Genomic DNA, 26,407 nt, shown 5'->3' with positions numbered 1-26,407 from the left:
GCGTACCCCATTAGCTGCAGCATGAGAGGGAACACTAGCAGGAACTTGATTTCCCTATTGAGATGGGGTAGCCAGGGAAAGCGAGCAAACAGATGCGCACAAGTATGGACAGAGCTGATAGAGATTCCAGCAAGTGAAGGAAGACGGAGTCCAATGCAGTGTGGTCCGTGTGTCTTGACAGACACGGGGGACTTGAATGGTAATTTATATTACAAATCCCAAATAGCTCATCATGGGGGAATTTCATCAAGCTAGCTTGTGGTCCAGGACCTTGGTTAGACAGAGCCCCAAGCCCGAAGGCAGGCGCTTTCTGATCTGTAGATGGCCATTGCCGTTCCCTGCTGAGCTATAATCAACATAAGCTTAACTAATCCTTGTCTTTGCATTGTCGGCCCTACTCTTTACCAAAACTTGTACACTCATTGGCTCTTATGAAAGCCTCCGACTTTGTATCTCTTTGCTTGTCCAGTGCAGACATCAGAACAGGCTGGCTTACAGCAGCCCCTGTCCATCTCCAGTCTATGCCCAGACACAGATTCCACCCTGGGAGAGAAAACCTTAGCCACCTGCTGACCAGGTCCTCAACAATGCCTATCTTCTCTCTTAACCAGGGCATTCTTACAGCCCACAGATCCTATCTGTCCACTTCTGTTGAGCTTGGTAGAAGAGACAGAGCTCCTGGAAGGGCTCAAGCAACTGCCTCTGCTGTAGACAAAAGGGGTGTGTGTGTGTGTGTGTGTGTGTGTGTGTGTGTGTGTGTGTGTGTGTGTAAAACCAATGGCTGTATCATTGTTTACATGTATTATTTCATTTGACCTTGAGGTAGACCAAATATTATTAGCTCCGCTTTGTAGATGAGGAAAATGAATCCTCATGCATATAAGCAGGATGTTTATCAAGCCTGTATTTGGGGTTAGAAAAATAAAATATGGTCAAGAACACTGTGGAGCTCAGTCTCCTGTGCTCAAGGCTAGCCTGGTAATAATAATAATTCAGCCTTTCAGAAATATTTATTGAGCTATCATTATGTATTGGTCAGAAGACGGTCTTGCTAACCAGTGTCTACCGAGCATGTGCTCTGGGCCACAAGGCAGTACAACCATCTTGAGGTCCAAAGCACACCTGCCCAGAATGCAAACAGGCGTTGGTATTCTCATTTTACAAGGCGCTGAGGCTGGACATTGGTGGGTGGAAAGAGTCCCCACATAACTAGGGAGCTGCCTCAGGCTGTTTCCCTTCCATTCTGAGTTCCTCAGCTCTATCAGCCTGTATTTTGTGTCACCAAGTCCAGTGCTCTCCTTGTCACTTGGTGGTACCTCCACAGAGCCCATCTTGCTCTGGCTCCCTTACGTGGCTTCCCCTCTCCAGGATAGAGTCAGTCATCTTAGTGAGGCTGAAGTCCGTACCTGATGCGCTGTAGCTGACCGTTACTCCAGTGGTCCAACGTCCCCCTCTGAGATCATGTCTTACTCACTGTCCCAGGTCTTCCTTCCTCAAGCTAGCTGCCATTCCCTCTTCTCAAAGAGAAATCTCACCCATTGGCCAATGAGGAGACCGAGGTCTCCAGGTATCACTTTTTGATCGCTCCCTCACACCTTACCCATCTTGGCTTCTTTCCTCACAGTTTCAGGACCAGCAAATTAATGCACTTGATGCCTGTTTCTTCTGCTTCCTCCTCACCTTGCCCAGGCGTCCTGGCAATCCACTGCCACACACATGTCCAGGACTCGGAGCATAGTGAGACACTTGATCACTCTGTGTCTCCTGGCCATGTTCTGGGCCTTTCTGAGCCCTTTATCCTCAATGAATTGTCTACACTGCAGCCTCAAGAAGTCCCCTGTGTCCTGTCTCAGGAAAAAGCCGTCTTAAAGGTCACTCATGGCTTCTAAATTCCCAAACTCATATGCTGGCCCAATCATTGGCATTTTTGATCCTAAAGTATTTATCACTGGTGACTGCACCTCTTGCTTTAAATCTTGATTTCTTGGGGGGTGGGGGGGGGATGTCTAATCTATTCTGTCTCAGAAATCATTTGCTCGCAAGAAACAGAAATCTCAGTGAGCCCAGAAGAGCCTTTTGGAAGCATTCTGCAGAACCACATGGAATTATAATGCTCAGGCTTGCCTGGAACTCATCATGTAGGCCCTGGTTGGTCTCAGATTTGTGACCATCCTTCTTCCTCGACCTCCCAAGTATTGGTATTACAGGTTTAATCCAACATACTTGGTTTGCACTGTTTTAATTCTCTCCTTTGGCTAATGACAATGCTTTCTGATATAGCACTGTGGGATAATGGTATACTCTTCTTAGAAGCCTCCGTTTTCTACCAAAGAGCCGAAGCCTCGGTGGAATGCTGCAGGTGCCCCCAACCTAGCTTCCATGCATGCTGCTGTCTGTTATTTCTACCACCATCTCACACACACTGTTATGTTGTCCGGCCAGCCTGCCTAGCTCCCTAAACAAGTTTCCTATTCCCAGATCTGTTTCTTAGCCAGAACCATTTCTTCTACAAATCTTTGTTTATACATCTCTTATTAAAATCCCATGCAGGCTTCAATTTATAGGTCAAATGCACTTTGATGACATCTTTATTTCCAGTGTAAGTGGCCTTTCTGTCTTCTGAACACTTGAGATGTGGGTCACCTATTTAGACAAACCAGACTGAGACCTTGGGCAGAGACTTACATCAAAGGCCATAGATATCCTTCATGGTACCTAGCAGTGGGTCCAGCTTAGAAATGGGATCCCAATGCAGGGGGGTGGTATGATGTCAATGGTTGACTCATCATTTCTGCTCCAAAAAAAAGGAACCATCTACAGGCCGTGTGCCCACCACTGTGACCTAAATGGGCATACCCCCTTAACTGATAGAGGCCAACAGTTCGAAGTGGCAGATCCTGGGTATTTATAGCATGCCATAAAACTTGAGTAAGTATTTAAAATACTTTATTACGAAGCAGTTAATGGTCTCCCTAAATCCCAAGAAAGTAGTCTCTCTGTTGGTCTCATGGCTGCCGACTCAGTGTCTATAGCCCAGATCTGCCCTCTGGACACATACCTGAGGATCCTGCAAGGAAATCAAGACCCATTTCCAGAACAAAGTGAGACAGATGGTTGCTCCATGCTTGGGGCTGACCTCCTCCAGACAGGGACGCAGTGGAGCCAGCGAGGCTCTGCCTTCCTTCGGGAGGCCTTGAGGAGTATGTTTCCAAAACAGACTAGATGAGTCACTGTCACCTAGAGACACATTCTTCATCTTTCCAGACACTTCTCTTCTTAACGGCACACAGTTTCTAGTTGAAAGTTGTCAATCACAGGCTCCCATCTCCTGGCTCTGACTTTGCCACACAAACCCAACTGAGCCAATCATAGATCTTCTCTGAAGTTTGTCCTGCTGGAACTTAAGAATGGAAGCATCTTGGGTCAGCAATATGGCTCAGTGGGTGAAAATTTGCTCTACAAAGCCTATTGACATAAGATTGAGTACCAGAACCCATGTTTTAAAAAAGAAAGAAAGGAAGGAAGGAAGGAAGGAAGGAAGGAAGGAAGGAAGGAAGGAAGGAAGGAAGGAAAGAAGAAAGAAAAGGATGGGCAAGAGTAATGGCTCAGTGGTTAAAAGAACTTGTTTTTTTCAGAGGACCTAGGTTTGATTCCCAGTTCCCACATGGTATCTCACGATTGTCTGCAAATCCAGTTTCAGTGAATCTTACATGTTCTTTATGTAAGAGGCTCCAGGCACACACATGGTGGACATATATACAGGCAGACAACATACTTATACACATAAAATAAAGATAAATATTTTTAAAGAAATGGACGCAGTGGCTTGCATCTGTTAATCCTAGCATGCCTATAGCAAGCTGGAAGGCAGAGGCAGGAGAATCACCTGGAAGCATGTGGGCCAGTTATCCTGGAGCCCACAGTAAGGCCGAAGCAAGAAAGGCCCTGCTTCAGCAAGGTGAAAGGAGAGAACTGGCTTCCCCAAAAAAATTGTCCTTCGCCCTCTACATGCCCATCATGGCATGTGCAAACTCTGCTCACACATCACATACGTACACTAATAATAAATAAAGTAATAAGGAAATAGCCTATCCAAAAAATAAATAAATAAAAGAAAAGGGGAAAAAAAGAAAATGTCTTCTATTCAAGATGAGACTGGAGCTCATACAGGAGGCTAGGACGCTGTCACTGCTCAAGCCTTTTGAACAGAAGGATGGGGTGAGAGAATGAGGCCAGCAGTGAGAGGAGGAAGAGGGGAAGAGGATAAAGCCCTGCGGTTCCTGGCTGCTAACCCTCACTCCAGTCAGCTGCAGGTCTAGCTTACACCCTTGCTGGCCCTACAGTTCGGAATCTGTGCCAAGAAACTCCTCAGCTAGTCAGCTTGAGTGTTTGTCACACACACAATCAAAGAACCCCGACTAGCTGCTTCTGTCTGGCCCCTGAATCCCTGCTTTGATAGCTTCTGCAATCCCTGCATCCCTGTCTCCCTCTTTTCCTGGAAATACGTTGGGGAATAGAGTCATGGTCTTGTTCATCTTCACCATCGCTGTCTATCCAGTAAATGTGAGCGAACACACCTGCTCAGTCTGAGGAACAGTGGGAGACGGAAATGCCAGTGAGGGTCTCTGCCTTCCAGGTGCTTCTGTGCACATCAAAATACAGGAAATTCCAAGGGCACCATGAGCATGCTGAGCACAGAGCTTTTTTGGAACGAGACATACATCAATCATCCCATGTGGAGTTTTTACAGAACACAGACAGAAACTCGTGGCTGCAGAATAGCCTCACCTTCTAGTACCACACATCCCTTTCTTGGAGAATGGTCCACCCCTCAGGACAGAAGGGCTTTTTCCTTGATCTTAGTTACTGTTTTCAATAGAGCATTGTCTTTCCGAGGTCTTCTTCACCCTGACCCACTCTTAAATCAAGATCAAATCAGCTTGGCCATTTCTTTCTGGATACCATCTGCTGAGCTGGCTTCCCTGCCCAGAGCCTGGACACACCCAGCAACTTCCCATCCCTGAAGCCCCCACCCTCTCACAGTGAATCTCAGTCTCCACACAGATCCTGTTCCCGAATGCAATCTGGGAAGCTGCTGTCTGAATGCCCTTCCCTTATGTTTTCAGATCCTATTTAACGTCAGTGGCTTTCAACAAATTAAATATGAGAAAAGCGGAAAGGAGCATTACGTACATTTCCAAAGAGATCATCTGTGCTCAAAATGTGCATTTAAAAAAGGGAAACATTTAGCTATAGCTGTGTTTAGTCACTTCTCTCATCACTGTGGTCCCATACGAGAGAAGCAGCTTCGGAGGAGAGCACTTCTTAGGCCCGCAGTTTCAGAGGATGTGGTCCAGCACAGAGGGGCAGGCGTGGCCGCCGCAACAGTTTGGGCCAATGGCAGTGGGAGCTGGCAAGACAGCTTGTCCACACAGTAGCAGAACATGAAGAGGAAAGCTTGGGCCAGCATGAGAGGCCTGTCTCTGGCAGATCACTTCTTCTTCTAACTAAGTTACACATCTCAGCCTCCCAAACCAGTGCCATCAACTGGAGACCAAGGCTTCAAACCCATGAGCATATGAGAAGTATTTCATACCCACACTATAAGCTGCTAGGAAGAAAGCAGGGACCCAGACATGGGTGGTGTCTGGAATCCCTGTTGGAGACGGGTTGTTCTTGGAGGCTTTGTTTGTTTGTTTTTTTGAGACAGAGTAACCCAAGCTGGCCTCCTGCCTCAGCTTCCCACACACTGGGATTACAGGCACGCACTGCCGTGCCTGGCTCCTGTGTTCCTTGTTACCTTCCGTCTGTGGGCTCTGGACAGACAATCAGATATCCTGAGACCCAGCTACCAGCCAACTGTATCCAGACTTCCACTGGACAGACAATGCTGGTTGTGAATTCAAATGGTTCGCCTAGCGAACTCCACTGATTTATGGGTAATCCTTTCTCCTACTTTCCAGGGATACATTTTTCTTTCCCTTTGGTCTGAGACAATAGCTCATCGTTATCTGATTTCTTTCCAAAAACTTAGTGGCTTAAAGATGATTTATAATTCCTCCCATCCCATGCATCAGGAATCCGGTCTAGAACCTGCTGAGGTAGTTTTTCTGTTCTACACAATGCCAGCGTATCTTCACTCTGCAGCTTCCAGCTTCAACAGGCTGGGCTGAAGGCCTGAGGAGTCTTTCCTTACCTGCCTGCAGCTTCACCACTAGTCCACGGGGCTGACTGACTTCTGCAGCTCCTGATGGTTTCGTGACCATCAGATATTTCTTATATGGTAACCAGCTTTGCCAGAGACAAATCGAAGCTGATGGGCCTCCGAAAGGCTAAGACCAGAACCAGCCAAACAGCACTTTTTATCATACTTTGCCCATCCAGGCAAATCACAAAGCCATCCCCCACTCAAGAGGATGAAGAATAGGCTTCGGCCATTGATGGATGGAGTGATGTGTGCATGCTAAGTAGCTAGGAAATAGTCATGGCCGCATGCGGAGACCACCTGCCACATCCCTTCTATCATGTGCCTCTCTTAAAGGGCTCATGTACATGCTCATTGTTGGTCCCAAAGAGGTCGTCTACAAAAATCAACTCTCCTTCCTAGCTGCTCTATGCAGTCTCGTTCTGCCAAAGTTCTTACGCTACAGTCTCCGTCCTGGGACACAGCATCATGACATGGACCTCACTGTCCTGGTGTCAATGTAAATCCAAATGCTAAACCCCAAATTAATTTTTTTTCTTTTTTATTGAGAAAAGGAAAAAAAGTATCCGCCTCCTCCCAGCCTCCCATTTCCCTCCCCCTCCTCCCACCCTTCTCCCCCTCCCCCAAACTCCTCTCCCCCTCCCTCTCCAGTCCATAGAGCAGTCAGGGTTCCCTGCCCTGTGGAAAGTCCAAGGTCCACCCCCCTCCGTCCATGTCTAGGAAGGTAAACAACCTAACTGGCTAGGCTCCCACAAAGCCAGAACATGAAGTAGGGTCAAAACCCGTGCCATTGTCCTTGGCTTCTCATCAGCCCTCATTGTTTGCCATGTTCAGAGAGTCCGGTTTTATCCCATGCTTTTTCAGTCACAGTCCAGCTGGCCTTGGTGAGCTCCCACTAGATAAGCCCCCTTGTCTCAGTGGGTGGGTGCGCCCCTCGTGGTCCCGACTTCCTTGCTCATCTTCTCCCTCCTTCCGCTCCTCATTGGGACCTTGGGAGCTCAGACCAGTGCTCCAGTGTGGGTCTCTGTCTCTATCTCCATCCATCACCAGATGAAGGTTCTATGGTGGTATGCAAGATATTCGTCAGTATTGCTATAGGATAGGGTCATTTCAGGTTGCCTATCCTCAGCTGCCCAAGGGACTAACTGGGGACATCATCATGGGCTCCTGGGAGCCACTCTAGGGTCAAGTCTCTTGCCAACCCTAAAGTGGCTCCCTTAACTAAGAATTGTGGTTCCGTGCTCCCCTGTCCAACCTTCCTTTATCCCAATCCTCCTGTTTCCCCAAGTTCCCCCCCTCCTTCCCTTCTAACTTTTCTCTCCCCATCTCCCCTTACCCCTATCCCACCCCACCCCCAAGATCCCAATTTTCTCCCCGGCAATTTTGTCTACTTCCCATAGCCAAGAGGATAACTATATGTTTTTCCTTGGGTTTACCTTCTTATTTAGTTTCTTTAGGTTCACCAATTGTAGTCTCCATGACCCTTATTTATGGCTAGAAACCAATTATGAGTGAGTACATCCCATGTTCATCTTTTTGGGTCTGGGATACCTCACTCAGGATAGTGTTTTCTATTTCCATCGATTTGCATGCAAAATTCGAGAAGTCATTGTTTTTTACCGCAGCGTAGTACTCTAATGTGTATATATTCCATACTTTCTTCATCCATTCTTCCATTGAAGGGCATCTAGGTTGTTTCCAGGTTCTGGCTATTACAAATAATACTGCTATGAACATAGTTGAACAAATGCTTTTGTCATATGATAGGGCATCTCTTGGGTATATTCCCAAGAGTGGTATTGCTGGGTCCAGGGGTAGGTTGATCCCGAATTTCCTGAGAAACCGAAACACTGATTTCCACAGTGGTTGCACAAGATTGCATTCCCACCAGCAATGGATGAGGGTACCCCTTCCTCCACAGCCTCTCCAGCACAGGCTATCATTGGTGTTTTTGACTTTAGCCATTCTGATAGGTGTAAGATGATATCTCAAAGTTGTTTTGATTTGCATTTCCCTGATTGCTAAGGAAGTTAAGCATGACCTTAAGTGTCTTTTGGCCATTTGAACTTCTTCTGTTGAGAATTCTCTGTTCAGTTCAGTGCCCCATTTTTTAATTGGGTTAATTAGCATTTTAAAGTCTAGTTTCTTGAGTTCTCTATATATTTTGGAGATCAGATCTTTATCTGTTGCGGGGTTGGTGAAGATCTTCTCCCAGTCAGTAGGTTGCCTTTTTGTCTTAGGGACAGTGTCCTTTGCTTTACAGAAGCTTCTCAGTTTTAGTAGGTCCCATTTATTCAATGTTGCCCTTAATGTCTGTGCTGCTGGGGTTATACATAGGAAGCGATCTCCTGTGCCCATCTGTTGTAGGGTACTTCCCACTTTCTCTTCTATCAGGTTCAGTGTGTTCAGGCTGATATTGAGGTCTTTAATCCATTTGGACTTGAGTTTTGTGCATGGTGATAGATATGGGTCTATTTTCATTCTTCTACAGGTTGACATCCAGTTATGCCAGCACCATTTGTTGAAGATGCTTTCTTTCTTCCATTGTATACTTTTAGCTCCTTTATCGAAAATGAGGTGTTCATAGGTTTGTGGGTTAAAATCTGGGTCTTCTATACGATTCCATTGGTTGACTTCTCTGTTTTTATGCCAGTACCACACTGTTTTCATTACTGTAGCTCTGTAATAGAGTTTGAAGTCAGGGATGGTAATGCCTCCAGAATATCCTTTATTGTATAGGATTGTTTTGGCTATCCTGGGTTTTTATTTTTTGATATACCTTACTTAAATTTTTTGAGTTTTTAATTATGATGGTAATATACAAGGGTTATATATATATAACCCTACATGTCATATCACATATATGTATATATTATGAACATCAGATTTTTTTACATGGTAGCCATCTTTCCTCAGAGACAGAAGGAAGCCAATAGACCTCTGAAAGGTTAAGACCAGAACTGATCCATCTTTACTTTGACCATGTTTTGACTACCCAGGCAAATCATAAAGCCATACCAGACTCAAGATATATATAACTATTATATCAAGATGAATTTTACATCATCTTTAAGCCATTAAGTTTTTGAAAGAAATCAATATACATAATCATATATATGAGAAGTTATATATGTGATAGTATATACAGCTAACCTTTCTGACCAGGGCTGACAGGGTTTTCTTTCTGCAAAGAGCCAGATGATATTTTCAGTTTTTAAGCCATGCAGCCCCTGTTGCAACTACCCAGTCCCATCTTTTGCTCAAAGCAGCTATACATGATACATGAATTTGCATGCTTGTGTTCCAATAAAACTTTATTACAAAAGCAGGCAGGTGGTCACACATAGTTTTTTAGGCCATAGTTTGCTAATTACTGCTCAGGACCTGGTGCCGGAGAATTGTCTGTATTCTGTCAATCATGTTTTAAATAAACGCTGATTGGCCCGGCAGGAAGTATAGGCGGGAAAACCAGACAGGAAATAGAAATGAGGTAATGAGAACAGGAGAATTCTGAGAAGGAGGAAGTTGATTCCTCCCACTCCTGCCCAGACCACCAAAGCAGCAGGATGTGATCTGCCTCACTGAAAAGGGTACTGAGCCACATGGCTAACATAGATCAGAAAAATGGGTTAATCAAGATGTGAGAGTTAGCCAGTGAGAGACTAGAAATAATGGGCCAATCAGCTTTATAACTTATAGAGATCTATGTGTGATTTTCTTTGGGGCTAAACAGCTGGGGGTACCAGGCAGGACAAAAAACTCCAACAACAAGCTAGCCCCCGTTCATGTTACAAGTACCAAAAAGATAGTTTGTCTTTCAGGTTTTTCCCTAATGGTTAGCTAGTCACTTTTTATCAGAAACTCACTTCTTTTAACCTATAACTGGGTGTATTGATGGGACCAAGAAGAAAATATTCCTTTTATACCCATAGTCATGAAAATGCAACACATATTTAAAACATGTTTACAGGAAGTGTCTAAAGTAGTCACCAGATGGGACTGCTTCCCTGTGGCAATGTCTTAGCCTCCTGGTGACATGCTATATTACTTAGCTCCATCATTGTTTTGAGAGACCGGAGAGATGGCTCAGTGCTTAAGAGAACTTCCCATTCTTGCAGAGGACCAGGTTCAGTTCCCATCACCCACATGGTGGCTCTCAACCATCTGTCACTTCCGTTCCACAGGATCGGATGCCCCCTTCTAGCCTCCTTGAGCACCAGGCATGCACACGGTGTACATTCATACATGCAAACAAAACAGACACATAAAATAAAATAAATAAAAATGTTAATCACCATCATTGCTTTGACAAAGGACCTGACACGGAACCTTAAGGGAGAGTTATCTGGCTCCCAGTTTGAGCTCAGCCCACCACAGTGGAGGAGTCATAGCGGTAGGAGCTTCCGGCAGCTGCTTCAAAGTCAGGAAGAAAGAAAAATGATGCTGGCACTCCACTCATTTGCATCTTTTTATTCAGTTCAGGACCGCGCCTTGAATGGTGCCACCCACAGTTAGGATGGGGCGTCTTACCTTAGCTAACCCAGTCTGGAAACTCCTTCCTAGGCAGGCCCAGAGGCTTATTTTCATGGTGACTCTAAATCCAATCAAGTTGACAGTCAGGCCTAATTAATCATCGCACTTTGCATCTCTCTAGTCTAGAGGTTGACTGATTCCCCTTCTCCATGCATCTCTGTTTGCCTGAGTCCCACCCCTTCATCTGTGTTTCCGTGTGTGTTTCTGTTTATAGGCTCGTTGACTTTCACATCCATCTTTGTGGAGTCGTCTCTAGGATTCAACCTCTGTATGCGCATACCCTTCTCTTTTCCTCCCCCCCACCTCCACTTTTCTTGTTTGTTTGTCTGTTTTGTATTTTGAAACAACAGTCTCTCTATATAACCCTGACTGTCCTGAAGCTCATTCTGTAAACCAGGCTGACCTCAAACTTGTAGAGATTTTCCTGCCTCTGCCTCCCAAGGGCTGGGATTAAAGGTGTGCGTCACCATGCCAGGGCCCCTGCTTCTCTCTTGACTAATGTCAGGTAGATTTTTTTTAAAAAAAATAGTTTTCTGTTCTTAATTCTCAAAATAGATATGTTACATACCTTTCAAGTCTAAAAATATTTCTATTATATAAAAAGAGATAACACGTGTAAATTATTTAGCCTAGTACCTGGCATACAATAAATAGTTACGGTTGCATGCATTTTCTTATCCCTCTGTGTGACTTTCTAAGTGATTTTCCCCCTCACACAGGTCACAAAACAGCAACAAAAAAAAATAGATCTTCTGTCTCCTTCTGTAATATTTGGTTATTCTTTCTTACCTCTACCCAGACTATCAGCTGTCCACATCTTCTCTGTCGTTGCTCTGTTTGTACATATGTTTGGGGAATTACCAAAACTGAAGGGTCAAAGACAGACCAGGAGCCTGTGCTCAGTGTGCTTTTTGTTCAGCCATAAGGAGATAATCTGGTACCTTCCCTAGCCCCTTCCCTCTGTCTACTCTGAAAATAGACGTGTCCTGCCCTCTTGACTCTCACGGTCTACTGGGAGAAACAAGCGATAGACAAGAAAATGGGTATAACTACAGGAAGGAGGGTGCAGGGGTGGGAGACAGAGAAAGGGTGATTTCTGAGGAGTTGCCTTTTAAGATGAGACCTAAGAGAGATGAGCCAGCTGTGGAGTGCAGCAGGAGGAAGCAGAATGACAGTGTCTTAGGCAGAGAGCGTCAGCAGCAAAGGGGCCTGGGGAACAGGGAGAGCCGCTGGATTGGTTGCTTTTCTCACCATTGATAAAATGCCTGACAGAAGCAACTTAGGGGAAGAAAATTTCATTTTGGCCAATGGTATCAGAGAATAAAGTCTGTCATGGAAGAGACGACACAGTGGAGCAACTTTATGGTGCAGGAGAGAACGGCTAAGGCTTGGTCACTTTTTTTTTTGGTTTTGTGAGACAGGGTTTCTCTGTAGCTTTTGAGCCTGTCCTGGAACTAGCTCTTGTAGACCAAGCTGGCCTTGAACTCACAGAGATCTGCCTGCCTCTGCTTCTTGAGTGCTGGGATTAACAGTGTGCCACCACTGCCCAGCATCTTATTCACATTTTAGTAGATGGGGTTGCAGAAAATAAGACCAGAAGGAAATCCTGGATTAATCCTCAAAGACCCACTTCCACCTCCAACAGCCATGCCTCCCACCCCAAAGGTCCCACAGCCTCTGAAAACAGAGCCACCTGCTGAGAAACAAGAGTTTGAACACATGAACCTGTGAAGGACATTTCAGACTTAAACCACAACAACTACCCAAGTTTTGAGTAGGCAACTGGCATGACCTGACTTACATGTTTATAAGGTGCCTTTGGCAGGGGCTGGAGAGATGGCTCAGAGGTTAAGAGCATTGCCTGCTCTTTCAAAGGTCCTGAGTTCAATTCCCAGCAACCACATGGTGGCTCACAACCATCTGTAATGGGGTATGGTACCCTCTTCTGGCCTGCAGGCATACAGACAGACAGAATATTGTATACATATTAAATAAATAAATATTTTTTTAAAAAGGTGCCTTTGACTGTGGTAGGAGGAGATCAGATCAGTGGGGCAAGTGAGGAAACAGAGCCCCACCCCGACCCCAGGGATGGTGGCAACCAGTCGGGAAGGAAAGCAAAGAATAAAGCTGAGGTATTTTGGGAGGTAGAGATGAGAAGATGGGCTGATGGATTGGATGGGAAGACGAAGGGGGGAGTTCCGAAGCTGATGCCAGGCTTCTGGTTTTAGTGCCTGGGTCCCCGTTTAGGGGAGGGAGAGATGGAGTAATCAATAGCTCCATTTTGGACGTGTTCCATCTCCGGCGCATGAGAGGAGATGTCAGGTAGGCAGTCGAATATATGAGTCTGAGCCTGATTTGGAGATATGAATCTAGGGGTTGTCAGTCACGGGAATGGATATGATCAGCTCGTAAAAAGAGAGAGAAGTCAACAGAACCAAAGCCTAGGCCTGGAGACTCCAGCAACCAGAGGGTAGGAATAGGAAATGTACCCAACACTGGGGGGGGGGGGCGGAGAGAGAAGAAAATAAGACGGCATAAAGTCCGTTGAGGTGGCTGTCCTATGGGAGAGTGGAGGGCAGTTGGGGGTGGCCACAGTGCCACTCATCAAGAGGACAAAGGTGGTAAGAACAGAAAAGGTCTCCCTCCATCTGGCCACATGAGAGCCACCAGGGACGCTAACTAGGGCAGCCTTATGGACCAAGGTTGGATGGGAGGATGACATGCATGAAGGGGAAGTAGAGACCACCTATAAAGACAGATCTTTTGAGAACTTTAGCAATACGGAGGACTAAGAAAGAAATCTACCCACGGAGGCAGAACAGCCAAGGTTGGGATGTTTGGGGATTGAGAAATCGTAAGTGTTGAGAAACCAGCTACTTGATTGCTGGCGAGAGAAAGGTCCCGCCTCGGGTTTGTTGTGATTTTTTTTTTAAATGATGTGATCTTACAATTGTGTAACAATTCACAGTTTACCAAGTGTTGTCACACACACCCTGACACTCCTCAAGGCTGTCCTTTGAGGTGTGAGCAGCACCGAGACAGATGAGGAAGCTGAAAACTTAGAGGAGCTGAGTGACAAGCTCAAGGGCAGAGCCAGGATGCACCCCCAAGGCTAGGCTGGTTTAACCACGGCTGGTACAGCCTTTGATATTAGACACCATAACTGCCTTTGCCCGGCTCTGTTTAACTGCTTCAACGCCCCTTGGACTTCTACAAATACCCGATTCTCTCCAGCAAGTGTCAGAGAAAGGAAACATGAGATGGCCATGATGTGCCCGGGCTCCTCAGGGTGGGGACTGTGGATAAGTCCCTCTTCCTCTAACGTTCACATCTGTAAAATGGGGTTGCGGATAGGACCAGCAGCCCCAGCTTGTCATGAAGATGGCGTGGGATTTAAAAGTGCTTGGCACAGATTTTGCAAATGAAGATTGCTCTCAGAAGGCTGCCCAGCGTAGCTTTGATGTGTTCCTTCCTGCTTCACTCCTCACCTTACCCCTCACGCCCTCACCTCTGCACATCCACCTTCATGCCCTCATCTCCATACATAGTCAGGGACACACAACTTTAGTCCCCTCCCTCGCCTCTCATGCGTACACACACACACACACACACACACACACACACACACCTTGATCCCCATTACTACCTTACCTCCACTCACACATCCGGTCCCCTCACTTCCCTTCTCTTACCCCCTCCCATCTTACCCTGACCCTCCATCTCCACCCCTCACCCCCTCACCTCTCACCACCCTTATAACCACACACCCCATCACTTCCATCCTTACACCCCCACCTCTCATTCCCTCACGTTTCATCGCTCACCCCTCACCTTCCCATCCCCACCGCTCACCTCCTCTCCCCACCTCACTCCCCATCCCTCTGTCCCCTCTCCGCTGACCCCCGGATCCCTGTGTTCTGTTTATGAGCACCTTCTGCTGCAGTATACTCTAGGCATCACTCACGCAGAGATGCACAGCCGCCTGGACACCAGCAGTTCGCTCTTAATGAGGGGAGGGATGGGGAACAGACACCTCTGCCCTCTCAAGAGCGAGCCAAGGCAAGACACTGCAGGTATCCGGAAGAGAGAAGATCACATCTAGTCCGGCTGGTGGGGAAGACTCAACACAGGAAGGGGCCAGGAGGGTGGGAGGACATTCCCCATGGAGCAAGCGACTGCAGCTGAACAAAGATGGGCGCAGCTGGAAAGGGCAGTGCATCTTCAGGGGCTGGTGAGGAAGCAAGCTGTAACAGCGGCTCTCTGGAGAAGAGGGGTGGGGGCCTTTCCTGCGGGGTGGGAGCCATGGAACAACAGCTGTTGCTGCTCCAGGGCCAGCCCAGGGTGGCCTGATGGAGGGAAAGACTGGCCCCTGGGAGCACTGCCCCAACCCAGCCTTGCCCTGTGATTGCTCAGAACTCCACCTCAGAAAAGACTTCATGCCCATAATCCCCGGGGAGATGTGACCAGACTGCCAGACATCTTCCCATGCCCCATGTAGGTCAAGGCTGACCTAACCTGTCTACTTCTCCCCACAATTCCCCATAGGAGGCACCCTGAGACTAGCACCCCATGATTTTCCAAGAAGAGATGTGCAAGGGTCACTTCATAGGATCAAGGAGCTTGGGCCCACCCTAGCCAAGCAGATTTGGGATTAAAAAGGCTAGCTTCCAACATGTGGGGAGGCCATGTTCCCTCCAGTCCTGGCAGGTGACTCCAGAGCATGGCAAACATCTGGAATACCCAAGAGGCAGAGGGGTAAAGAGGGTACCAGCTATGTGGAGACTGCCCCTACCATACCCTGGGAGGACACCGGCTTTGCCCATCTTGTAAGGCTAGTCAGACCCCTGGGCCCACAGATCTTGCAGGCTGCCCTACTCCTGCTTGGGGATCACTGTCTCACTGTTCCTGGAAGGTGAGGCGTAAGATAAAGAGCATCCACGTGGAAATGCTCTGGTCTAATGTGCAAGGACGGGACTAGACGCATGACCCCAGAGTCACACTCGTGGTCTCTTCCTTTGGTCCAGTTTCCATCCTTCAGAAGAGATCAGCAGAGTCTAGAGCCCAAGCCACCACCCGAACTACGGCAAAGTACGGCCTCCGTGAGGCAGAGGAGATCACAGTGCAGAAAGCACTCTGCAAACTGTTAAGTGCCGTTGCAGCGTACGGTGCTTGTTACCTTCAACGCTTATGTGAAGTTCATGTGCATTCCTGAGAGCCACTATCTGAGATCCTAAACAGACATGCACAGGACTGAGCGGTGGCATGTCATCTGTCCCTGCATCCGGCAACAGGGAAAGAACATAGATTTCTTGCCCTGAAGAGAGAAGCCCCAAGGCTACTTACAGGCCGTGCGACCTTGAGCCCCACTTGGCCTCTCTGACCCTCAGTTTCTTTTTCAGAAACACACCCTACCTTTTTCGTTCTGGGTTGTGTGGAGCTCGAGCAAGACAATGAATGTGTTCTTAGTGAGGCCAACACCCGATGAGCACCGTGGTCTGATAAGGCAGGCGTAGTGTGATAGAAGAGAGGAGGGCCTGGGACTTTCAGGACTCGTATTTAACACTCAAAAGTCACGTCCCTGGGGGTCGGAGCCAGCTGCTGACAGTGCCAGAGCCAGAGCCTTTTGTCTCTCCTACCCCCGACCTGTCTCTGAAGGTAACATTGCGCCCTTGATGCTCGGCTCTCAGACACACTTCATCAAGGTGTCTAAGGCACACCCTCCCATCGCTGGACGCTGACTCAGCCCCCCTGAGCTCCATCTCCCCTTTCACTCTGTGGGTGCCAGAAGTCTCTTGGCCAGTCACCAGCATCCCCCGGACTTCACTGTTCTTCTGGTGACAAAGGAGAAGGCCAGGCTGGATCTGTTTCAGTACTAAGATTTCTCCCGATACCTAGGTGAGCTGTCCCCCTCCCTGGGTCATTTAAGCCAGCACTGTACTTGGCTCAGGGTGGGCGCACTCAACAGCAAACACAGGCCAGCCGGCAGGTCCTGGTGAATGGAGTATGTGGGTTGCTCTGGAGACCCTGGCAGGTTCCTGTTAGGGAAGCAGGACCATCGTGTTTGGCCGTGCTGCCTGGGAAAATCTTGGGTATCCTCAATTTCCACAGTTGGAAAAGTAATAGGAAGACATTGACTGTGGAACACTTGAGCCCACAGGCGTAAACACGATTAAGGAAGTCCACTAAAACCCAGAATAAAGGATAACAAATACTTGGGAAAGACCTCACAATAAGAGTAAAGAGCCGCGGTCCCCTGCTCTGTGGGCGCTGGAAGCCGTGAACAGAACTCCAATCTCACCCTAGAGAGCGAGCATGCTCCCTGTCTGTGCTTATCAGTCCATATATAGTGCTTCAGACCACGCCCTAACAGGCTGGTGCCCAAAAGACTATGGGCCGAATGAAATCCCACAACACACAGGACTTGGGTGCGAGCTCAGAGATTTCACTCAACAAATATTTACTGAGCGCCTGCCATGAGCACAACATGGAGGAATGGTTCTACTCTGATGGAGCCAACATTCCGGTGGAACCAGAGCGAGCAGGGGAGGGGGGCAAGAAGACAGACCCTAGTAGAGCTGTGGGGCTTTATGGGGGACCGTGGAGAAAGAGTAAATGGCACAGATATTAGGAGTGGGCGGTACAGTAGGGGCACAGATATGAGGAGGACTTGAAGGAGGTGGGGGAGAAAGCCAGCTGTGTGGCTGTCTGGACCAGCATCCCACATGGAGGTGCAGCAAGGGCAAAGTCCCTAAGACAGACACACGGCCTTTGGCGTGACAAGGAGGCCGCTTGGGTTCAGGAGAGACAGGCAGTTTCATCTCTTGTCCCAGTTCCCTGGCAAAAGATCCAGTAGGTTTGCTGGTAACCCCCAGATGCACTGGTAGCCTCACCCCAAGTGCTGTAGAGATTGTGTTTCCTACTAGCAGACAGTTGCCTCAACTCTCCGTGACAGAGGCTCCTCCAGGGACCACTCACAAGGGTGCCCTTGGAAGAGCAGAACGATGTCTGGGCTCAGGCACACTCACGGGATACTGCTAGCCCTCAGGAAGCCTCTCTCTCTGAGCTGCAGTTTCTCTTATGGTCCTCATCTGTTTCTCCTCTGTGAAGTGAGTGACTAGCAGTATGGCCTCCCATGCCAGACTCACCTGGGTTGGTTTTTTTGGTGTTGTTTTGCTTTGGTTTTTTTTTTTTTTTCGTTAGATGTCAGGTTGTTGTTTAAGTTAATGGAGTCATTAGTGGGAAATTTCCTTTTACGTTGAAATACACAAGGTAAATGTCAGGGAGATTTTTCTTCAGCTGGGCCCTTAGTTTAGGGATTGCGCCTAGCTGCCCACTCCCCTCAACCAGCCTGCTCCTTGAACTGTGTTCTACATGGCTCTGATCTGCTTTCTCTAGCCTCAGTTTCTTTCTGGTCCAGGGCTTCCTGATGCAAGACTCCTTCCTGGGGCCAAGTTACTCTGCGTTGCAATAGACTTTGAGCCCATTGCCCTGCTCCAGTGAGCTGAGTGGACCCAGCCACTCACCCTCAAAATCCTGTCCCTGTTCCTTCTCCAGGTACAACGGCCCCAACCTGGTTTTGAAGTACAATCGAGCCCAGAAGCGGCTAGTCAACATTGCGGTGGATGAGCGCAGCTCGCCCTACTACGCGTTGAGGGACCGGCAGGGGAACGCCATAGGGGTCACAGCCTGTGACATCGATGGGGATGGCCGTGAGGAGATCTACTTTCTCAACACCAATAACGCCTTCTCAGGTGAGGGTCAGGTTGTCAGTCCACTTCCTGCCCCGATTACATCTTCCCTTCTCTGACAGCCCTTGCTCAGGTCACTCTCTGCTGCCTCCAGGATCTCCCTGTGCTGGGCAGAGACCCCAGGATGGCCCTTCATCTCCTGTGATGGAGACTGGATTTTCATCCTCGGTTCCCTGGGCAGGGACAGAAGGGCATGAAAAAGACTGGCCACCCTTTTCTCCTGCAGCCTAAGACACCCTCCTCCCCGCCTTCCTGCCCTCCTCCTCTCTTCCCCTCCTGCCATCTCTGTCTGGTCCTCCATCTCATCCCCACTCCCTTAGGTTACCTCTGAAATCAATAGTGTCCCTGGGCCATTCCCATGCTACCCTAGGCCTTTCTCAAATGCTTTGCGGTCCTTCTAGCATCTGCCTCTTCCCTTTAGACCACTGCAAGGATTTCTCCCACAGATTCCTGTGTGCCAGACGGAGCCTCTGGATGTCAGGGCGGTGATGGGGATGCAACTCTGAGGGAGGCTGACCTTGAGTTCTCGGAGCCTCCTCCAGCTCCTTTCACTTTGCCACCTGCATCCCTGCTCCCTGAGGGTCTGTGTTAATGAATTCTGGCTCCCCAGGTCTCGGGTGAGCCTAGTGTTCCTGACTGCTCCTGGGCTACCCGGTGCAGATGACCCAGAGATCGCAGGGAAACTGATGTCCATCAGCTTAGTGGTAGTTCATATAAAGAACGCCCTGCCCCCCCCCCCAATCCCACCCTCAGAGCACAGTTAGGAATGCATTAGTAGTCTTATACTGAAGAAACTGGATGCTAAGGATATAGCTCACTCACCGAAACCTGGCAACCTTCAAGTCCCAGGATTCAAACCCAGGGTCCCACCCAGTCTATCTCTCGCATCGAGACACTATAGCTCTTCTCAACCCTCCTTCCCTGGGGAGCCTGGCTATAGTGTACACACAGCATCTCATAAGTTAGGGGCTATATTCTTGGGACTGCAGATCACCCCTACCCTTGACCCACATTTACTCAGACCTAAACTGGACTCACTAATAAACCCACTCCTGTAGGGCTGTTAGTTAACATCCCTAGAGCATCCTCCACCACAGTGCCCCCTGGAGGTGAGGTTGGGTATGCACGGGCCCCTTCCAGGTGGCGGCAGACTCTTGCTCTAATCTGTCCTTCATGTTTCCACAAACAAGCACTGTCCTGGGCTCTCCAAGGTCCGGGAGGCTGCAAAGTGACAGGCTCATATGGGACCCTGCCCGCCCCCAGCACCCCTCACCCACACACACAGACTTTCGCCAGCTGGCAGTCCAAATCCAGCACCCAGCCCAGACTGCCCCTGGAGTTTGAATTCAGCCAGTTGCATGAATGAGAGGTGAAGAGGTTGAGGCCTTGTGCCAGGGGCTGGGGTGGGCGGGCTGGCTGGCTGGTAGCCAGTCTTGTGCCGCCAAGAAACAACGAGCCACAGCCCCGAGTGGTGTTTTATGGGTTTTCATCTCCTCGTGCCACCGAGTGAGGCCTGAGAGATGGTAATTATCCCAACACAAATATCAGGGCATGATTACCCAGCTGGATTTACTGCCCTCTCTCCACCAAGCCGAGATTGGATTAGGACGCGATTAATTGATGGGCTGATCCACTCTTTAATGTGGGGCAAGGTCAGGAAAAGAGCAGAGCCTAGGATGCCTGCAGAAGGGACGGGTCCCCAGGAAGGCCCTGGACGGCTAGGAAGCAGAAACAGGGATGACCGCCGTAAGTGGACTCTGCCGGCAGGATGCCAGAGAAGGGGACAGCCTCCCCCAAGTCACAGCACCTGGAGGAGACCCTAGGGCCGTCTCCAAGGCAGCAGCCCCTCCATGCTCTTAGAGTGCTCGCTGTGAATCCGAGAGCAGAGAGAGGCTCTGTGCAGCTTCCTAGGGAAGGGGGTGTGGCAGCCTCCAGCTGTGTTGCCACAGCCAAGAAGGCTGGAAGCAGGCTAGGACCCCGTTATCAGACTGTGACACTCAACTCTCAATCCTCACCCCAGCCCAAGACGATGGTCACTCCCTGGGAACCATGCCAATTCTGCGTTCAGCCAAACAATGAGTGTCTCCCATTGATGTACTCATTTCCTGGACAAATTGCTAGTGACCACCTACTGTGTGTCAGCCTTGTTCTAGGCACTGAGGATGCCTCAGTGTGTGGAACACAGAAGTCGCTCTTCCAGAGGTCTGTGCTTTTTCCCGGTACAGCCCACAGTCTCTCGCAGCCCCTGGCGTCCTTTCCCAGTCCCTAATTTCCAAGGCCCATGAGAGAAAACCTCTATATTGGTTACTGTGTGACTCCCAGTGGCCCAGCCAGGCCTTTACTATCCCGGGAGCTTAATTAAAATTGAATAACTAAGCCTCAGGAAGAAAAGGTGAGCAAGCCACTGCCTAAGAAGAGGAAAGCCAAAAGAGATGTCGGGGGAGCCAAAAGACCTGGCTCCGGGAGAGAGGCCCCAGGCCACCCGGAGGGGCCGGGGCGAGGACAACAGTGCCCAGCAGCCTCAGCCCTGAGTGCGCACCTCCTGGTGACCTTCTGTGGGTTTGAGGGATGTCTGTGGGTTTGAGTTAATTTTGTAGTTGAGTGAGCCATTGATTCATCAACGGGGTGGCATGAAGCAGGGACGTTTGTGCGTGTCAGCACTCCTGGGGTCCAGCCCAGACAGCACTCAGCCATTGCCACTCTGCCCTCTGTGGCGGTCATGAGAGCTTCCTTGGGAGCCTTAGCCAGCCAGTGAAGTCACGTGGCCTTTGGGGTGCTGACAATGTCTCTCCCTCAGCCAGATTTTAGGGTGTTAGCAGTGAAGTCAGTGGAGGTGCCTGGGACCTTGCAACGCCCTCTGGGAGTCAGTCCAGGGTGATCTTAGATGAGATCTTGACCCTTCAGTCTTCCCTCATCTATAGAACAGAAACCGTATGGACCTTACAAACCCTCCTGCCTTCAGCGGCTCTGCAGACCATATTCAAGGTCCTTTCGGGTTACCTGCCACCCTTCCCGGTGCAGCCAGATTTCTGGGCCACCCTTTTCCCCTTTCTCCCACTCACTACAGCTTTGCCTGAAGTTCAAACTTGCTTTTCCTGCTGATTTCCCAGGGCTCACGCTTCAAATAAGGTCTCTCTGAGCACCTGATCTCAAGTCATGCCCTCCTTTCTTTAACCGGTCTATCTGCCTTCTTGCCACTTACCCTTGTCTGGAAGTGGGTTGTGTGCTAGCTCTGTCCAGCTCTCCTGCTTTGTCTTACTCCCTGTTGTACTCCAGAACCCAAAGAGGTGCATCAAATAGAGACTCTTGAGTAGACAGCTGGAGTAAAGGGTGAAGAGAATCTGGTTTGCATTGCATTTGCCAAACAACCCTGGCAGCACGGGGTGATGCTGTGGTAAATGGGGGTCCCAGCTGGACATGGCTCAAGGCTTGGGAATTGGAGAGGGAACAGGAGAAGAGAACTAACCACCCTCCCAAGAAGGGCAAGGCCTGGAAACCCACTTGTGCTGAACTGACCTGGAAAAGGGTCAGCCAGGTTGTGTGCACAGAACAAGGAGGGGACAAGAGGCAGCCAGAGTCCGGGACCTCCTTCAGTTCTTGGACAGATTCCTCCCCGTGGATTTCCCACCCTGGCTCCCCTTGGCCACTTCACCACCTGGCCCTGACGGGTAGCATGCTGATAGGTGGGTCAGCATCAACTTTGAACCAAGGGCTTATTTTCTTTTCACTCATTCAGTGATGAACATAGCACTTTTGTGTTCAGGGCAGACACCATTGCAGTCCATGTCCCGGAGAATCTCCCTGTTCTGTGACTCCTCTTTGAAAAGTTCTCAACCATGTTCTTGGGGTGTGTCTTGTCTCCCCTTGAGGACCTCTATTTCAACCCTTATGCTTAAACCTATATTAAAATGTCTCTATTGAGCCCCAGCTCCGCTTCATAGACTTTCCCCTCTTGTATGCACATAGCATGCCCTGCTCACAGTTCTGCTGTTTGTGTTTTCCGCATACTTCGGACATTACTTCACAACATACAGAAGGCGCTAACTCTCTTGGATGGCTGCATAGTACTCCCGTGTCTAGATTTGTCACTAACAGAATTACTCCTCTATGGGGAACACTGAGATTGCTGGCAGTTCCTTTCTCCTTACAGAGAATGTCACTTAATGAATGAGTTTGTACGATCCACCATTTCCCATGATTGCGCAGATATTTGTAAGATAAGCGTTCAGGAACACAGTGACTGTGTCAAAAGAATATACACGTGGAGCTCAGAGTGCGAGATTGCCTTCCCTGGGGGCAGCACTTGCCACACTGCTCCCATGTCCAGTGAGCACACACGTTCCAGAGCTTACCAACACCGTGTTTCATCAATTTTGTTTTCAGTATTTGCCAATCTGATAGGAAAAAATTGATTTCCAAGTGTAGTTTTAATTTTCATTTTTCTTAAATGAGTGAGGCTGAGAATATTTTTATATATTTGACTCTCTTGTCCTCTCCTAGCCTTTGCCCATTTTTTTCCCTATTGACTATTGGTCTTTTTCTTATTGATTTGGAACACCTCTTTATAAATTAGGAAAATTAGCCCTTTGTCTGAGACTCACGTTACATTTGAGTCCTCCGGTTTGTCATTTTTCTTTTGTCTTTGCTCATAGTGGGTTTTGTGATGTAGAAAACTTTCACTTTTACACACTGGGATTCTGACATGGCAGTTCGTAAGCTATGTCACACCTAGAGGGGCCCTTTACACGGACACTCGTAACCTCCCGGAGAGGAGACAAGGTGTCAGTTACCACACTTGAGGGAAGAAAGGAGCTCTGGGCCGGCTGCACTTCCAGCCTCCCCTGCCTACACAGCAGATGGGCCATCTGCTCTCTAGAGATGCAGCCTTGGCCGGCAGCTCCTTCAGCCAGGCTGACTGCAGCTGCACCCACAGACCCTGCACCTCACTCCCCGGGGTGTGACGCTGGCATGGCAGCTTTGGAACCAGCTGGAAACTCAGAAAAAAAGCTCAAGTTCTCGCAAGCTTTCCCCCACACCTGCTAGCCCAGAACCCGCACTGCCATCTCCAGGAGCTCCCTGTGCCCTGTGAAGCCCAAGGTGTAGTTTAATGGATGTCATCTCATTTATTTCTGAGTCTCCACCCTTTTCTCAGACCCCGAAATGGATCCTCTGGATCCCCAGCCTATTTTCCCTTAGATCCGGAGTCCTGGTTCTCAGCTGTCCCAGCTTGGCCCCATTTCAAAGATGAGTTCAGAAACTGTCCACTCCCTGGCCAGCCTGTATTGTGCCTCATCCCATGCGGCCAATGAGCAGCATGCCTGGAGAGAGGCTGCCAGGGCTGCACCATAGAGAGTGGGAAGTCCTGGTGTTGTGACATCTGCCTGTGGTCTCAGCACTGAGGAGGCAAGATCAGGAGTTCTGGGCCATCCTTAGCTACACGGTGAATTTTGAGGATAGCCCTGGCTATATGAGACAATGTTTTCAAAAACAAAAATTGGGGACTGGGGAGATGAATTAGTAGAGTGATTCTGAGTTCAATCCCCAGAAGCCACATAAATAAGTCAGGCTCCTAGCACACTTCTTATCCCAACACCAGGAAAGCAGAGACAAGCAGATCCCTGGGGCTGGCTCACTGGACAGACAGCCTGGCCCACTAGGCATGCTCCAAGCCAGAAGAAAAAAAACCCATCTCAAGGTGAACAGCCCCTGAGGACTGAGGCCCGGTTGCCCTCTGACCTACACATGTACCACACACACAAACGCACACGGATCTTGGATTCCAGAGTTCATCACCGTGGTCTTAGCTAAGGACCTGGAGCTCCTCCCGCTATCCTTGTAACACTGGGTGAGAGGGCTGTGCCACTTAGTGCCAGTTTGGAGCTGGGCATTGCCATCTGGCAGCAGCTGTGCAACTTCAGGCAAAGGAGCTGATTCCCGAGCCCCAATTTGCCTGTGTGTCCTGAGTCTTCTTGGGGAGATGCTGGAGGAGGCGAAGCATGCTGGCAGAGGAGCCCTGCAGAGTTTCCCTCTTCATTCTGGGGTAGAGTGAGGAAGAAGAGGTCAGGAATTCTACCAGGGCCTCTGTGAGCCTGAGTTCATTCTTTTTAAACACATCCTATGTCTGAACTAGTTCTCTCCCCTGGGGCCATCACCGCTCTGCTGGCTCTCCATTGACTGAGTCTTGAGAGGCATTTGAAACTTAATGTCCACGGTTGACTCCTGGGATGTGGTTTGTTGAGGACTGACCTGGTCATATGCTATAATTCCCAGGGAAGCACTGGGCAGAGATGATCTTACTGTGTATGGAGCTTACCTTGTATCTGGTATTATTGGAAGCACTTTGCAGACATCTGCACAGGAGAGCCTGATTGAGAGGTAGCCATTCCCATCCTCCCATTTCATAGCTAAGAGGACAAGTGCACGGCTCTCCAAGACGTTGCTGGCTGTCACACAGCCACTGCCTAAGAGTTCCCAGACTTACCTCTATGACACTGACCTCCAGAGATCCCTCCCTGCCCCTGGACGTCCTTTGCCAGGGCCCCACCCTTTCTGTTCTCCTCCAGGGACTCAGGAGAGCATCTTTTTATCATACTACTGACAACCTCTCCCCTTTCTGAGTACTAGCCCGCTTTGGTGTGGGGCCCTGGGGCAAAGCGCAGCTACAAGGAGCCAGGAGGTAAGGCCCACTTCAGCACCAACTTGGGCCGGGGGCCAGTGCCGGGTGTTTATTGCCTGTGCCATCGACCCACACAGCTTGCTGTTTATCTGTCTTCCTGACACACCTAATTACCCAGGTTGCAGCTGCCAGCGCGTTTGCTCTTCCTAAATCACGGGGCTCCCAACCCTCCTGTCGCCCAGGCCTCCAGGCCTCTGCCTGAAGAGGGGCTGCCATTGATTTTGCCGTTCCCCTTTATGATCTACAAGGCTCCACATCGCTGTTCACATTTTACCTTAATTAGTTTATTCTTCTGGGCCTCTCTGGTGAGCCCAGAAGCCACACGGGACCAGTGAGAGGGACGGACCAACAATACAAGATACCCAAACTCCTGACTACAAGCCTAAAGCCTGCTCAGACTTGAGCACCCTAAATGGTGACCTGCGAAGCCAGAGCCAGTTTAGCTACTGGGCAGTCTCCAAAGAAGGGTTCCAAGGCCAAGGACATCTGGAAGACACTGGGCTCAATAAAATTAAGCAGACAATTTTTTGCAATCATTTTGAAGTTTTAATTAGTTGATATCTATTGAGAGGCTTCCAAGGTTGGGCAAGTATACAATCTTTCCCAAACATGGAGGCTCATGGAATTCTTGCTCCAGGCTGCCCTGCAAACCAGGCTTGCCCTGCCCAAGCTTTGGTGGAACACGTGTGGTGTCAGTTCAGAATGTGGGTAGGAAAGTTAAGTGGACCCCAGTGGGAATGAGATGAACAAGGGTTGCTCTCAGCTAAGGAAGGCCGGAGATCTGCAGGGGGCACCTTTAGAGACCCCGGGCATCTAGAAGCAACGGCAAGCTTCCTGCTGCCTCACATACCACAGTGATGGCAGCCACAGTCTAAGCCATTTTCCATAGACCTGAAATCCAGAACACTCTGGAAGCCTCCAGCACCTTGTGGAAGTTTGTGGAAAATTCACTAGATAACAAACCCTGTCCTGAGCTGATGTGAGCTATTTATAAGCCTTATTTATCCCCCTTAATGTGAATATTCATGTTTCACTGCAGAAATATTAATGTGTTTAATTATGGGGTGCCGCCCCCAGTCCCTGCTGGGGGTGTTATGTAATCAACAGTGTTCGTACCATGTTTCCTTCCTAGAAGCTGAAGTCAGAATCTAGGTTTCTAAACACATTGGGCTCCCCAGGGAGTTCAGTGAGGGCTCTGTCCCTGCAGGGGTGTGAAGCTGTCACTGTGCTCTCTCATCCTGT

At 49.1% G+C, this 26,407-nt stretch overlaps 1 protein-coding gene across 1 annotated transcript in view; it reads left to right on the top strand.

The window, feature by feature from the left end:
• The window catches only part of Crtac1 (cartilage acidic protein 1), a 145,118-nt gene that overhangs the window by 76,865 nt on the left and 41,846 nt on the right, over nucleotides 1–26,407 (top strand). Inside the window, exon 3 of the mRNA XM_075974121.1 lies at nucleotides 18,296–18,492. Coding sequence (XP_075830236.1) covers nucleotides 18,296–18,492 — 197 coding nt within the window. The remainder of the gene's footprint in view (nucleotides 1–18,295; nucleotides 18,493–26,407) is intronic.

Source organism: Microtus pennsylvanicus, chromosome 5 (assembly GCF_037038515.1).
Source record: "Microtus pennsylvanicus isolate mMicPen1 chromosome 5, mMicPen1.hap1, whole genome shotgun sequence".
Classification (NCBI taxonomy): Eukaryota; Metazoa; Chordata; class Mammalia; order Rodentia; family Cricetidae; genus Microtus; species Microtus pennsylvanicus.
This window is presented reverse-complemented; position numbering and strand designations above follow the sequence as displayed.